The sequence below is a fragment of the Leptopilina heterotoma genome, unplaced genomic scaffold (assembly GCF_015476425.1).
Source record: "Leptopilina heterotoma isolate Lh14 unplaced genomic scaffold, ASM1547642v1 Lhet_61, whole genome shotgun sequence".
Lineage (NCBI taxonomy): Eukaryota > Metazoa > Arthropoda > Insecta > Hymenoptera > Figitidae > Leptopilina > Leptopilina heterotoma.
Genome location: NW_025111142.1, coordinates 574,368 through 590,183, shown reverse-complemented (window position 1 = coordinate 590,183; position 15,816 = coordinate 574,368). Strand labels below are relative to the sequence as shown.

The 15,816-nt window shown below is 26.5% G+C and overlaps 2 protein-coding genes across 2 annotated transcripts; one reads left to right on the top strand and one right to left on the bottom strand.

The window, feature by feature from the left end:
- Positions 1–460: 460 nt before the first annotated feature.
- Positions 461–6,519, bottom strand: LOC122509593. The gene is made up of 3 exons (XM_043623768.1): positions 6,394–6,519; positions 5,106–5,247; positions 461–3,213 (listed from the first exon to the last, which is right to left on the bottom strand). The coding sequence occupies exon 3, from the start codon at positions 1,736–1,738 to the stop codon at positions 713–715; it is 1,026 nt and encodes a 341-aa protein (XP_043479703.1). The 5' UTR covers positions 1,739–3,213; positions 5,106–5,247; positions 6,394–6,519; the 3' UTR covers positions 461–712.
- A 450-nt stretch (positions 6,520–6,969) lies between these two features.
- On the top strand, positions 6,970–14,340 carry LOC122509592. The gene is made up of 3 exons (XM_043623767.1): positions 6,970–7,202; positions 7,679–7,879; positions 9,611–14,340. Exons 2-3 carry the CDS (start codon positions 7,702–7,704, stop codon positions 14,122–14,124), a joined length of 4,692 nt encoding a protein of 1,563 aa, XP_043479702.1. The 5' UTR covers positions 6,970–7,202; positions 7,679–7,701; the 3' UTR covers positions 14,125–14,340.
- The last annotated feature ends 1,476 nt before the right edge of the window (positions 14,341–15,816 follow it).

The window sequence follows — 15,816 nt, the reverse complement described above, 5'->3', positions numbered from 1 at the left end:
CAAAAATAATGAAGCTAAATGACATAAAAAAGAAGGAAAAATGTTAAATTTTAAGAAATTCGGTTTTTTGAATTTTTTCGAATTTTTTAAAATTTTGAATTTTTTACCAAAGGGTTAAAACTTTTAAATAAGTAAAGTATTTTCCAAGAGCCCAAAAATAATGAAGCTAAATGACATAAAAAAAGAAGAAAAAATGTTGAATTTTAAGAAATTCGGTTTTTCAAATTTTTGATAATTTTTAATAATTTTATATTTTTTACCAAAGGGTGGAGACTAAATAAGTGAATTTTTTAAATTTTGAATATAAAATTATTTTAAATTATTTATATTTGAAAATAAAAAATTTTGTAATTTACTTTACAATAATAAATTGAATATCATGTTCCACGCGTATCATTTGCTAGTTTATTTATATATTAAATATGATACAAATAATAAAGACAAGGAATTTTTAGTTAAATATTAAAATCTTTTATTCATTGTAGTTCATTTTGTAATTTTTTTTCATTTTATTAAAAAAATATTCAACATAAATAATCGCGTATAGAAATATATAAAAATATTATGGTTTTTTAAAAACCGGAATAACAAAATAAGACCATATAATGATACTTGGGGTTAAAAATAGGTACTTTCTTTTATAATGTCAAATAATGCTTGTATCTCTACATCCTTCTCCAGATTTCTTAGATAATATTATTTATTTCCCTTTTCATAAAATAGAAGAATAGTAAATACGTCTGAAGACCGTTGGTGCATTTTTACCAGTTTTAGTCAAAAGATCCAACATTAATGGCAAATCAATTTTATTTTTTTCCAGATTCATGAGAATTGCACTTTTATTTCCTTGCGAATCAAACCAAAGTTTATATAAATCTTGAAAAATTTCTGTTGTTTCATTACCCGTAGCTTTTAGAACTTTAAACAGTTCTTGTAAATTAACTTTCTCTTTTTCGAGAATATCGAAACATTCCGTTTTCTCACCGATTGAATCAAAGAAAATATCGTGGAATTCTTTAATATTTTCAGCAGCATTGAAACCCGATTCTCTGAAAACAGAACTAATCTTTCCTGGATTTATTTGATTTTTTTCGAAATTTATCAAATAGTGAGTTTTATTGCCTGTTGCATCGAACCAAAGTTGATGTAAATTTTCAAAAGCCTTCACTGCATTAATTCCTGAGCCATAAAGAATGGGTAATATTTCGGATAATTTCACTTTTGCTCGATATAAAATTTTTAAGCATTCATTCATTTTACCGCTTTCGTTAAACCAAAGGTTGTACAGTTCCTTAAATGATTTGATGATTTTAATCGGAGATGTTATTCCTTGGAAAACTGGTGCCAAATTATCCAAAGAAATACCGTTTCTCTGAAAAACTTCCACATACTTTTTTCCTTCTTCATTAATTAAAAAATATATAAGTCCTGCAAACTCTAAACTTTTTTCATGAAAATGAAAAAATTTAACGAAGCTAATCTCCTTCTTGTGGTGTAATTTAGAAACTTGGAATGTAATGTCCTTTGGCAAATCATTACTGTTAATAACACTTTCTTCCATTAATATCGTATCTCTATTTTTATCTAAAGTTGATTTCTTTTTGTCTTCTTCTTTTTTTGATGATTCTCCACTTTTTTCCATTTTCATGTTCTGTATGTCCTTCAATACTGTATTCAATTTTTTTCCTTCTGTTCCTATGCTCTGTTTCTTTTCCAAATCATCAGAAATTTTAATCATCAGTTCCTTTGTCAATTTATCATTTTCATGCGACTGTAGATAAAATAATCCAATTTTGTACAATTTTCAATAATCATAAGGCACTTTCGGCTTATGAAGCTTATATTTTATATCTTGATCGAGAGTTTTACGCAATTTTTTACAACTTTGTTGATTCGTGGCAAAAACAAGTTTATTCAAAAATATTTTCTTTAACTCAATATCTTCACTTTTTTGAAGAAATTGCGCATTTTTCCCTCTTTCTTCACCTGATGAAAATTTGTACAAGTTCTTAGAGTTTAAATGACTGAGAATTGAATATTTTTTATCAGCGATATTTATTTTGGTAAATTTTTGACTATCGGTAGAATCATGTGAAACTAAATTATTTCCTGTGATCAACTCTCGAAGGAAGGCAATATCGACGTTTGTGTAAATAACATAAAAGTCGGTATTTTTATCCACTTGGTGGAGAAAGGAATCAAAATGAGCATCAATGGAAAAAATATCTCGTTTTTTGACTTCCTGAAGTGATAATCTGTTGAGATCAATTTCAAGTGCATTGATTTGTAGAATTTTGTTATTAACCTCAATCACGATAGTGGGAGATTGAATTCTCTCTTCGAATCGAATAGAGTCGATATTTTTATTTTGAAACATTGTGTGAGCGTAGAAGACGAATAAATTAAAACTATACACCATTGATCTTAGGTATTCGCAATCTTTTAGTTTTACATATTCCCCGTTTTTTATCAATTGATCCAAAACTTCGTCTCTTGAATTATCACTTTTCTTCATCTCCCGTCGAACCGTATCGCCAATTTCCTCTATTGTCCCTTGATTCACGGCGAAGATTAATCGTTTAAAAAAAGCTCTTCTTACTTCTTCCGGAGAAAAGCCTTTCTTCTTCATTTTACTTCTAATCTGCCGATTAAACGCCACCAAATTCTCCAGAATTTTTCTTGTCTCCTTACTATCATCGAATCGATAAAATTTTCCCCTACTTCTAAAGAACTGAATTAAATTTTTATCAGTCTTTGGATTTACCTCATTAAATTTAGGTTGTTTAGAAATATTTTCCGTTTGTTTGAATTTCCCACTTTTTGTGATATCTAAATCCCCATTCGTGAAGATAATTAAATATTTCGGTGTTGATGCTGAAGAAATAGAATCTGATTTTTTGAGTAATTCGGCTGCAAATTCGTTCAGGTATTTTCTAATATTAAATTTTCCCTCAATTGAAGAGAAAAGGGAATTGTAATCAAGACACTTTTGTGAATAATGAGTATCGAATTTTTAGATACGGATGTCCTGAGTAAAGATAACGCGGATAATTCTAATTGATACATGAGACTTAATAAGCGATGAGGATGAGTATTCTCGAATTCATTCGGAGGACAACTGGCATCTTTTTTTTTAATTTCTAATTTTTTTTCCATCTTCGGTACTATTGAGTTGATGAATAAATTTTGATTGTTGTCGCAACTTATAAAAATCTGCAATTGAAGAAAAAATTATGTTTTTGAGTCAATCGATTATATTTCCAAATTCGTTACTATTTGTAACGAAGAAGAAATTAAGGTACCTAAAGAGTCATAATTTTTAAATTCTATTTGATGTTTTAGACGTAAATAAAGAACCCTGCTGGAAGTAAATAGATAGAAACCTTTTCTCTTTTAATCCCTTTCTATTGCTAATATAGAAAGAGATATGAATATTGTATAACTTTTAATCTCTTACCTATACTTCTTTATGCCTTTCTATTCCTACCTTTATCAACTTGTTCGCTATTTCTTTTAATCACCTTTTTTGAATAACTTTTAATAGCCATTTTAAACCCTTCTATCTCTTTTTATATACAATCTTATTACAACTTTTTGATATCCCTTTCAATCACCTTTTCTCTATTACTTTTAAAATCCTGTCTATTTCCTTGTATCTCTTTTAATGTTAGACCTTATAGACACTATTCTTTATGCCTATTAATAACCTATTCTCAATACCTTTTAATAACCTGTCTATAAACTTTTATCTCTTTTTATGACAGAAGTTCTCGATACTCTTCTTTCTCCTCATTTATAACCTTTTTTTAATAACTATTGATATCCTATTTATACCCTTCCATCGCTTTTTATGTAGGATCTTATTAACATTATTTATTACCATTATTCCCATTATTTAGATAGAAAAAGATAGAAATGCGAGACTGCAAAACTATAAACCTTTTTTATTCCTTTTTATCATTCTTCTTTTCCGAATGTTATTTCTTTAATCTTCTTTCAATCCCATATTCTATCTCCTTACTTCATTTAGAAGAGATAGGGATAGTTAAGAATATGGGGATTTGAGGAGATATAATAAGATTATCTCTTCTAATCTACTATAGTATATCCCTTTCTATATACATACTCATAAACTTATACGCGCATGCGTCGATCTTCCCAGCTGTTATGTGTCATGGCGTCGGGTCAGTAGATCAGAAAGCGTGTTTTATGCACTGTGCGATTTTACGTTTTTGTTTGAGTTTATAACTTCCATATTTTTAAAGTTTATTGTAAATATATTTAATCAATAAATGTTTATCAGTAATGGACAACCAAAATTAGTTTTAAACTCACACAGCATCGAAACTTTTCTAAAAATTTATTAAAGATTTACTTGCAAATTTTTTATAGTTAATCGTAATGAATTAGAACAACACGATTAAGAAACTCAATTAACAACAATAGAGAAAGTTTTTAATTGAAATTAATCGATTTCTTCTATAAGGGATATCTCCTTTTTTACTTTCCTTTGGATTAGAAAGGATGTGAAAATGGATAGAGGAAGACAGAAATGTATGAATAGAAAGAGATTGAAAAGTTCTATCTTCTTTAATTCACCACTTTGCATCCCCAATTTTTTATCTCTTTCTATATATTTTTTTCTATATATTTCTATATCTAAAACTGTATATAAAGAGATTAGAAGGGATAAAAAGAGATATAAATATAAAGTTATAGAAAGAGATAAAAAATTTGTATCTCTTTTAAGTATCCATTTTGCATCTCCAAACTATTATATCTTCTAATCTTTTTTTTATCCCCTTTTTTTAATCTCTTTGTATCTCTTTACTTCCAGCAGGGAATAATAATGTTTAATTATTAGTTTTCATTGAAGGTTATAAATTTTTACTTTAAATATAACAAACATAACCTATAATTTTTTGCTGCTTAGATACCTTTCCTTTCTTCATAGTGATAATCACATTTTTAGAAAATGTTTAGGCATTTACATTAAAAATCAGAAAATAGTCAATAAAATTTCTTTATTTTGATGATAGATAATAAACACAAGATTCAAATATAATAAACAATAGTAAGTAGAAAAGTTATTCAATAAAACGTACATGCTTTACTGGAAGAATCAACTCATTTCTTCATTGGTCCTTTTGTTTACCGCCAGACGGTTTAATTTGATGATTTATTTTGATTAATTCCTTTTTTATTATTTGAAAAGTTGAATTGTTTAATTTATTAAGTTCAATGAAACTGAAATTATAAAATATTTAATACAATAATTGACGTATACACCTTTTAATATTTAAATATAATTTATATAATTTAATATTTTAATATTTAAATAATATTAATATATTAAGGATATTGGAGCAAAAAAGGTATTTAAAAATGTCGATTAAAAATGGCGGTTAAAGGTAATAATTTTTTTGAAACTAATTTTTAATCTCCGATGAAGTATATAAGTACTAACAGCCATTTTTTAAAAAGGTTTCTTCTTATATTCCAACAATGTTAATATTATAAAATAATTTGTTTTCTCTTCAAAAATTTAACAAATATTTAATATTTTATTTGAGCTAAACAGATTATTGACAAATTATTTTCAAACCTTACCAGTTTTTATACAAAAATAAATATTTTAAAATTTTTTTCCTTAATTTTAGTAGTGTTTCTGGTACTTTTTCTTTGCAAACTTGAAAATTTGAAAAATTTTGGAAATTGATTAAATGGCGGCCATTTTTCGAAAAATCAAAAACCTATTTTTAATGTAATATTTTATTAATAATAAAAGTTTAAAAATTAACATACATTTGAGTTATTTAACTTTTTTTTAAATGAATGATGATTTGCGGTTCTTTTTTGGAAAAAGTTCCTTTTTTTATCAAAAAATTTGCAGAAAAATAAAAAAAAAAGATGTTTTTGAAAAAATTGAGTTTTTTTCGAAAAATGGCCGCCATTTTGTTAATTTTTAAAATTTTTCAAATTTCCAAGTTTGCAAAGAAAAAGTAGCAAAAACGCACTACTAAAATCAAGAAAAAAATTTTTTTTAATTTTGTAAAAACTAGAAAGATTAGAAAAATAATTTGTCAGCTGTTCAGGCTCTAAAATCACGATATGCCCTTAAATTTTCAAATAATACTCATAAAATCAGTGAAAACATTTTTTTTTCGCCAAATAAAAAAATACGTGTCTCTTATTTATTTGTCTTGAAAAACAAGAAAAATCACTGATCACATTAAACTTGATTTAGAATTTTCAACCTTTTCGCCCTGCATGAATTGAAATATAGAAAAACAGTCTTCTTTAGAAATTGAAAAAATTTATGAGACAAAAAGTGTTGGTTTTAAAATAAAATTATTTTGAGAATATTATTTAAAGGATGTAAATGTAACTTACATAATTAATAAATTAATATCCTATAATAGTTGAACGGTGAACGTGGGTTGAACGAAACGTGTTTCGAATAGAAATAAAAGAACATAACCTATCTGGACATCTGGTCCACCTCCAACTGGCTGCGGTTACACCTCTGCAGGCTGCCTGCCTGCGCAGGCAGGAGCAACGAGAGTAAGGGAGAAGTTTGAAGTCACTGACTCTCTTACTCTTGTACGTTACCATGACAACCTGCAGGCAGGCAGGCTGCCTGCAGAGGTGTAACCGCAGCCTAAGGCTATATTCACAATAGATTGCTGTGTACTTGCCTTTACCCCTGCAGGTGACGCATTTGAGAATTGAGAGGTTTAAATCAAATTATTTAATTTTTATAAACTTTATTAAATGAATAATATTAATTTTATAATTAATTTAAAAGTTTTAAAGTTTTAATAGTTAATGTGTCCACATACACAATAAATGAAATGAAATCGTCATCAAGAATTCAAGAAAGTGAGGAGGTGTCACAATTCGGAGGTTCTTCGAAATATTCACTCTTATTTTTGTACACTACACTCCCAACCCTGGCATTGTTCAATAAGTTTTTTTTTGCTGCTTGTTGTCACTTGTCAGTATTTTATTGTTGCTTTTTCTCGATTTTAAATACTGACAAATACTACAAGCAAAAAGAAAATATTTCTGCTTTTGGTAAAGTACGTCTTTATTTCGAAATCGAAATTAAAAAAAAGTGATTCGACTTTTTTTTTGTATATTTTACATTTACAAGTTATTCACTTAGTTTGTGATGTAAAAAAGATCCTTGTTTAAAGAAGGTAAAGAATTTTAATAATGAAAGTAGTTAATTTTGAAATAAAACTCATTTTATTAAGTAGACGTTTATGTAAAATCAAATTATATCATTTATGTGATTTTAAATTTTTTAATTTGATAAAATTACGATAATATTTTTAAACAAAAACCGTTAAAACATTCTCCTTTCTGTGAAGTGCGCTGCGCTTTTGATAAAACTGACAGTTTTGTTTACACAATCACAAAAATGATCATAAAAATTAGAATAAATTTACAAAAAAATATTTTATTTTTAAAAAAATATACTAATTTAACACATTTAATAATCGTTTTCTAAATAATTATTTGCTAACAAAATAACTGCGAGTTGTAATTAATTTTTCGTCTCTTTTCGATATTTTCTATTTACAAACGTTACAAAATCTTTAAAATTATCCGCAAATAAAACATACCCAATATTTTATTTATATATTTATTTATTTATTTTTATGAATTTCAGTTACACGTTTTCATTCGTTATCAATGAATTCTAAAAAAATGAAAAAGCGACCCAACTCGGATGGGAACAATTGCGATGTACCTAAAAAGAAATTATTAAAAGAGAATTGTACATCCGTAGAGCAAAAGAAAACAATTAAAGAGTCTGTTACTAAAAGAAAAGCAACGGATGAATTAATTGGTTATGAGAATAAGAAAAAATGTAGGTATTTCAATAATTAATATCACTTTAAAAATTATGTATAAAATTTTTTTCTCTATCTAATTTTAAGAACTGCAATTATTTACAAAAACCTATTTTTCGAATTGAAATAATATTTAAGATCCACTTTTAAAATTATACCTAATAAAATAATTAAAATTTATATTTTTAAAAATTATTTAAAAGAAAATTTTAATTATTTTATTATAATTTTAAAAGTGTATTTTAAATATTATTTTAATTTGAAAAATAGTTTTTTTTAAAAATTAAAAGTATTTTTCAAACCAATTTTCAAACTAAAATATTACTTTTAAAATCCATTTTTAAATTTAAATTCACATTTAAAACTTATTGTAAGAAATTAAAATTATTCTTAAAATCTATATTTTCAGACTAAAATTATTTCTAAAGCTAAATTCTAAAATTTAAATTGTTTATAAAATCGCTTTTCAAAATTAAAGACTATTTTTAAAAAAACTAAAGTTTTTTAAAAGTCCATCGTAAAAATTAAAATTATTCCGAAAATTTATTTTTCAACTAAAATTATTTACAAAACCTATTTTTAAAATTTATTTTTCGAATTAAAATAATGTTAAGATTATAGGTAATAAAATTTTATTTTATTTTATATTTTTAAAACTTATTTAGAAGTTAATTTTAAAAAAATTTTAATTATTTTATTATAATTTTAAAAGTGGATTTAAAAAATCAATTTTCAAACTAAAATTACTTTTGAAACACATATTTTTAAAATTAAATTCATATTTAAAACTTAGATATTGTAAGAAATTAACATTATTCTTTAAATCTATATTTTCAAACTAAAATTATTTCTAAAAAAATAAGTTTAAAATTTTATTTAAATAAGTTTCTAAATTTTCTTTTTTCAAAATAAAGACTATTTTAAAAAATTAAAGTTATTTTTAAAATCTATTCTTAAATTAAAATTATATTTTAAATCGATCGTAAAAATTAAAATTATTCCTAAAATTTATTTTTCAACTAAAATGACTAAAATTATTTCTAATTCTGCTTTTTAAAATGAAAATGTTTTTCAAAATATTTTTTCAAAATTGAGACTTTTCTTTAAAAATAAATTATTTTTAAACTCTCTTTTCAAAATTAGGATTATTTAAAAAAAAATCAAAGTTATTTTTAAAACATATTCTTAAATTTAAAATCTATCGTAAAAATTAAAATTATTTCTAAAATTTATTTTTAAACTAAAATTATTTATATAAAACCTCTTTTTTAAAGTTAGAGATATCTTTAAAATATATTTAAAAATTTACAAATTTTTATTAAATTTTACATTGTTTTCAAGATTTTTTTTTAAAAATAAAGATTTTTATAGCATCGTCGTCTTTATCTCAAAGATAATTTAAAATTTTTACTGATATTCAAAGTTTTTATTAATTTTTCATATAAAAAACTTTTTAAATATTTTTTTAATTTAATAATTTTTTATATATTTTTCTTATATCATTTTTTACATTATTTTAATTTTTAAAATAGTTTTTTTTACATTATTTTTCTTATTTATTTATTTTTTAATTTATTTTTTTACGTTATTATTTTTTTTCATTTTAGAAATTTTGTAGTATTAAAAAAAAGAACGCTGTTACATTATATTTTTTAAATTACGTTAATATTTTTTAGAAAATAATTTCTTTTGATAAATATGAAAAATTTCCAATTCAAATTTAAAATTTTGTTTCTTTTTAATTTTAGGTGCTGAGACATCGTCAAATAAAAAAGCATTCACAAATTATAACACGATGCATGCGGATGCTTTGGAAAGAACAATGAAATTAAAGGAAAATGTGAGAAATTTGGAAAAAATCCAAAACACCTGGACATTTGATGAACTCAAAAATTCTTATCCTCATCGTCTATTGAGCCTCATGTATCAAATAGAATTATCAATATTGTGTTTAATCAAAAAATCAATTTTCGAAAATTCCACTCGTCAAGTATTTTTCGAAAATTCCACATCCGGTCAATTCAATAACATTTCTCTAAAATTTAATAATGAGGCCTTTCAAATAATGGTACAGCACATTGATACTTATTATTTAAAAGAATGCTTGAATTTCAATTCTTTTTTTTCTACGAGACAGGGGAATTTTACTCTTCGCAATTATTTGAATGAATTTGCCTTTCAATTTTGTTACTCGAGTTTGGAGAAACAATCGAATTATTTGATTCTCTATACAAATGGAAATTTGGATTTGACTGAGGATGGAAAATTAAGGCATGATGAATTGAAAAACTTGGAGTTCGTCGAACTGACTTTGGAGACTGATCCAAATTTGATAAATTTACTCAAGGGGACAAATAATAATGGCAAGGAGAGTAATTCTTTCTATCGATTTGCAAACAATCAGGCGACAAAGAGTGACTTGAAATTTTTAGTTAAATTTACGAAGAGTATGGAAAGTTACATAATGATGAAAGGTTATTCTTTTAGTGAAATAAGAGATGCTTTTTTTGAGCGATTAATATTTGCCGTCAATCAGCCGTCGATTGAGGAGATTGTCGAAATTGTCCGAACGGAAATTAGAGGAACGAGGGAAAATTATAGTTTACTTCGTAATCGAGTGTTACGACAATTGAAAGCAAGTGACGACAAGAGTAGAAAAAAGTTGCAAAATTTATCCTCAATTGTCTATAGTTTCGATCTATTTAATCTTTGCGTTCACGATACGTTCGTGAATAAAAATCCGATTAAATTTCACGATACGTTTGAATCCTGCGATATTGCTGTTAATTTAAAATCGAGTTTCTTGTATCTCCGGGTGGTTGATGCTGATGTTATTCACTTGCCGATTGAGGATTATATCAAGCAACAAGAATCGTTTGCTATCGATTCTCAGTTTGCTTTCTTTCTCCAACATTTGGATGAGGACCTCGAGTATTTTGTTATTTACACAAATGGAAGTCTCCCATTGATTGAAGATTTGATACTGGGGACGAAATTCAGAAATATTGCGGATGTTTTTTGTCGAGTCGATACCAACAGGGAAAAATATTCCCCCCTTCGGCAAACGTACATAAAGAGCGATAATAATAATCTCTATCGTTTTACGGAAAAAGCAAAACGGGGATTGTCACCAATTCTTAATTCATTCTCTGCTTTGAAGAAAACGGAAAAATTAGCCCACCTTTCGAAGAGTGAGATCAAGGAATTATTTCTTGACAAAGTTATTTTCGCCGTCAAGCAGTATGATTCGGAGGAGATTTACAAAAGGCTGGAGAAAAGTTCGAGTTTAAATTGTACCCAACTTGCGAAAATAGCATTTTGTTTTCTAAAAAGAAGAAGCAATGGTTCGTTGACGAAAGGGAAGATATTTACGTTTTTGAAAAGTCCACAATCAAGTAGTTTCGAGACTTCAAGTGAGGAAATCGAATTAGCGGAACGGGTGTTAATTCTACAGGAGACGCAGGAATTTTCTCAATTTATGGAATTTTTGACTAAAGGGATCGGAGGGGAGTGTTTGGATACTTATCGGGAGAATGGAATTAAAATTTCCTCCATCGCTCTAATTCTCTCTGGTTCGAAGAGAAAGGGGGCGAAGAAGGTTTTCCTCGATTTGTACAATTTATTATTCACTCGCAAGCGCAATAAATCGAGATTGTTGCATCTTTTCGAAAAAGCCGGATTTACTGTCGAGATGTTGGCGAAGATTTTCAATGGTTCGGGTTCGAAGGCGCCGGAAGTACTTAACGAACTCTATCAACATTGGTTTTGTTCCGAAAGTGATTGCTTGTCCCCCTTGAGATTGGAGGGAATCGACGCTGAGAAATTAACGATTCTTTTGGAAGAAACAGGAGCCGAGTGTTTAAAAAAATTCCACGAACTCAACGCTCTTTGGTTCGATACCTTAGGAAAGAAAACGGACCAATTGGAGCTTTTGGAGGAAAATGGAATTAATCTCAAGATTCTCTTTTCTATTTTGTTCGTTACGGATTCTACCGATCTGAACAAAACCTTTCACTACCAAAGTTTGTACGATCTTTGGTTCAACGAAAATGGTGAGATGACCCCACTGGTGAAAAATTTACAAAACTTGGGAATTGGATTGAAGAATATCGCCTCGGTTCTGATTGGTTCAGGAAAGGCCGCTGCCGAAGTGTTTCAAAAATTGTACCATCTTTGGTTCGATTATAAGGAGCGGAAAACGGTCTATTTGTTAAAATTCGAAGACGAAGGAATTCCTCTGCGGCTTATTTTTGATGTTCTCGCGAAAACGGGTGAGAATATCGTTTCCACTTTTCTTCAACTCTATCGACAGTGGTTCGAACCTGATGGCACAAGAACCCAATGTCTAAAAATTCTCGAGGCGAATGGCATTTGTTTGGGGGACGTCTGCAAACTTTTGTGCAATGAAGGCTCCCAGGTGAAGACATTCGAAAATATCTACCAGTCCCTGAGTCCTCAGTTTTCGCCAAGGGAAATAAAAACAGAAATTGAAGAAGTCGAAATTCAAAATCTTGTAGAAACGGAGAAATTGGAAATTGGAGAAATTGCAGAAAAAACTCTACAACCCGAACATTCAGAACAAGAGAAAAACACTGAAGAAAGCGTGGAAGTAAAACTAGAAATTGACGACACAGTTCAAATGGAAAATTTCGAGAAAGAGACGAACACACTTCTAAGGGAGATAAAGCAGGAAATTAGCAACGTAAAAGTGGAAATCGACAGTGACTATGAAATTTTCTGCAATGATTCCTTCATTGAAAGACTAACCACCGATTATATGGAGATAATACAATCAGTGGAAATACAATCAGATAAATCGGAGGAAATCAATAATTGCACGGAGAGGCGAAAAACAATTGCTTCGAGGAACAATTCAAAAGCGAAAATTCACAAAAAGGAAAGTAAATTCATAAAAATTGTTTCCAGTTTCAATGATGAATTTCCGGAGGATTCGGAATTATTAAAATTTCTCCTCGAGGGCGACGGGAGACGTTACTTGAAAGTTTTGCGAAAGAACAAAATTCCCTGGAAGTTGGTAGCAAAAGTCCTCAATGGTTGTTCTTCAAACGCAGAAGTAGTTCAAGAATTTACAAATTTGTACAAACTCTGGTTCAATGACAGTGGAGAACAAAGAACCAATCTCCAATGTTTGGAAAAATCGAACCTAAAATTGAGACATTTACTAAAAATTCTAATTGGTTCGGGAAAACAAGCTTCGAGGGAATTTGAAAATCTGCAGCAAGTTTTGATCGATTCTTCAGGTGGGAAAACTTTGCAATTGAAATCCTTTGAGGAAAATGGAATCAACTTTGGAAGAATACAGAAAGTTTTGAAAAAAACAGGCGATGGAGCGGCTCAAAAATTTTTAATTCTCTACGAGCTTTTCTTCGATTCTGACGGAGGAGAATCATTCTACTTGAAAAATGTAAAAATTGAGAATCTAACTTTGGAAAAATTGATGAAAATCCTTTATAAAACGGGTAGGAAGGCAGATCAACTATTTTTGGAGATCTATCAAATCTTTTTTAGCTTCAAAGGAAACAAGAATGCGATTCTTCTCGATTTCGAAAAAAATGGTGTCAATTTAGCAAAGATTGGCAAAATTCTATCAAAAACAGGAGAGAGGGCAATCGAGATTTTCGAGAATTTCAGTCAATTTTTCTTCGATCGAGAAGGAAGGAAACAAAAACATCTGTTAATTTTGGAACAACAAGTGCCTATTGGAACGATACTCGAAATTGTCGACGACGATGAAAAGGATTTCAACTGTATCGAAGAATTATACGATATTTGGTTCGATTCGAAAGGAAATCCCTCTTATTGTCTCCAGAGTCTCGAGGAACTCGGAATAAATTTAGAATGTTTGACTAAATTCCTAAAAGGTACCGGCAACCATGCTTCAGAGATATTCTGCAGAATTTTCCTCTATTTATTCGATCAGAACGGAAATAAAACCCTACAGGCAATGAATTTGGAGAAAATTATTGAATTAAGGGCAATGTTCGAAATTGTAACTGGAGCAAAAAAAGGGGTTTTCGACATTTTTGTGGAATTGTATAACATGTGGTTCGATTCGCAAGGAAGGAAAACAAATCGACTTTTAGTTTTGGAAAAAAATGGGATTAGTTTAATGGATATTTCGATAATTTTAAACGGATCGGGAGCAAAGGCTGTTAAAAGATTTAAAACACTTTCCGATTGCGTCACTAAGAGGAAATTAAATAAATACAAACTATTTATTCGACTTTTTGAAAAAAAGTAAAACCAAATGCAATGCTCAAAGAATGCTTTTAATATTGTTCAAAAAATTGTATATTTTATCTTTTTTTTTTTGCCGTTATTTAGTATTGTACTCGTAGATCAACAGTATTTTTAAACTTTTATATTCGAGTCGGTAGAGTAAATATTGATGTATAGATTTTTTTAAATAGATTTTAAGATCTGCAATAAAATACCTACTTATTAAATTTGTTTATTTCTTTAGAATTAGAATTTCTAATTTAAAAAAAATTGATAAATAAATCATTATTTTATAAAATAAAAGAATATTGTTACTGTAAATTCATAAAAATTATTTTCATTTCAATTCAAATATTTTGTTGAATTTAAAACTAAAATTCTTCTTTAAATTAATTATTTTTAATAATTTTTGAAAAACTTCTTTGAAAATCTTCAAATTTTTTCAAATTTTTTTTTTTACAATTCAATTTTACGAAATTTCATCGATTATTCGGAAATTCTTTAATTAAATATATTATTAGAAAATAAAAACTTGAAATAATTTCAAAAGAGTTTCAATAAATTTTTTTAAAAAACAATTAAATCTACACAATTTTCAGTTAATTAAAAGTATGAAAAATTCAAACATTCAAAGATTATAATTTGAAACTTTTTCAAAATTCAATTATTTCTGAAAAATTCACACTCTAATGCTTTTAATATTCAATTATAATCTTAAATTTAAAATGAAATTCATATTTAAATCAATTTTTTTATTAGAAAATTCTACGAGAATTCAATTATTTAAATACAAATAAAATGCAAATAAATAATTTATTGAATAATTGAATGTTTTTTAAAATTGAATTTTTTTAACGAATTGTAATAAAAATTTTTAATAATTTCACTTTTTCGAGAAATTATATTAAAACTGTATTAAAAATAATTGAATTTCTGTAAAAAAAAAAATTTGATTGAATTAAGAAAAGTTTTTGAAAATAATTGAAATTTTGCCAAGGATTTTATTAAAATTTATGAAAATAATTGCATTAAGAAAAATTTCTGAAAATAATTGAAATTTTGCCAAGAATTTTATTAAAATTTTTGAAAATAATTGAATTAAGAAAAGTTTTTAAAACTAATTGAAATTTTTGAAAATAATTGAATTAAGAAAAATTTTTTAAATTTTGCCAAGTTTTATTAAAATTTTTGAAAATAATTGAATTAAGAATGTTTTTTTGAAAATAATTGAAATTTTGACAAGAATTTAATTAAAATTTTTGAAAATAATTGAATTAAGAAAAGTTTTTGAAAATAATTGAAATTTTGACAAGAATTTTATTAAAATTTTTGAAAGTAATTAAATTAAGAAAAGTTTTTGAAAATAATTAAAATTTTGACAAGAATTTTATTAAAATTTTTGGAAATAATTGAAATTTTGCCAAGAATTTTATTAAAATTTTTTGAAAATAATTGAAATTTTGATAAGAATTTTATTAAAATTTTTGAAAATAATTGAAATTTTGCCAAGAATTTTGTTAATATTTTTTTATGAATTTGAATAAAATTTTTAAGAATAATTACATTTTTTGAGAAATTCCATTAAAATTGTATTAAAAATAATTGAAATTCTACTGATGATTTTCATTATTTATGAAACTATTTTTAAAAATATTTTCAAATAAATTTTGAACGATAATAGTTTTTCAATTTTGAAAAATTTCCAAACAATTAA

What these genes read in the sequence shown, in the direction of transcription:
- LOC122509593 (XM_043623768.1), bottom strand. Translation starts at nt 1,738, where the DNA reads ATGATTAAAATTTCTGATGATTTGGAAAAGAAACAGAGCATAGGAACA.
- LOC122509592 (XM_043623767.1), top strand. Translation starts at nt 7,702, where the DNA reads ATGAATTCTAAAAAAATGAAAAAGCGACCCAACTCGGATGGGAACAAT. An exon ending in TTATGAGAATAAGAAAAAAT is followed by an intron (nt 7,880 to 9,610) that starts GTAGGTATTTCA and finishes TTTTAATTTTAG; the next exon opens with GTGCTGAGACATCGTCAAAT.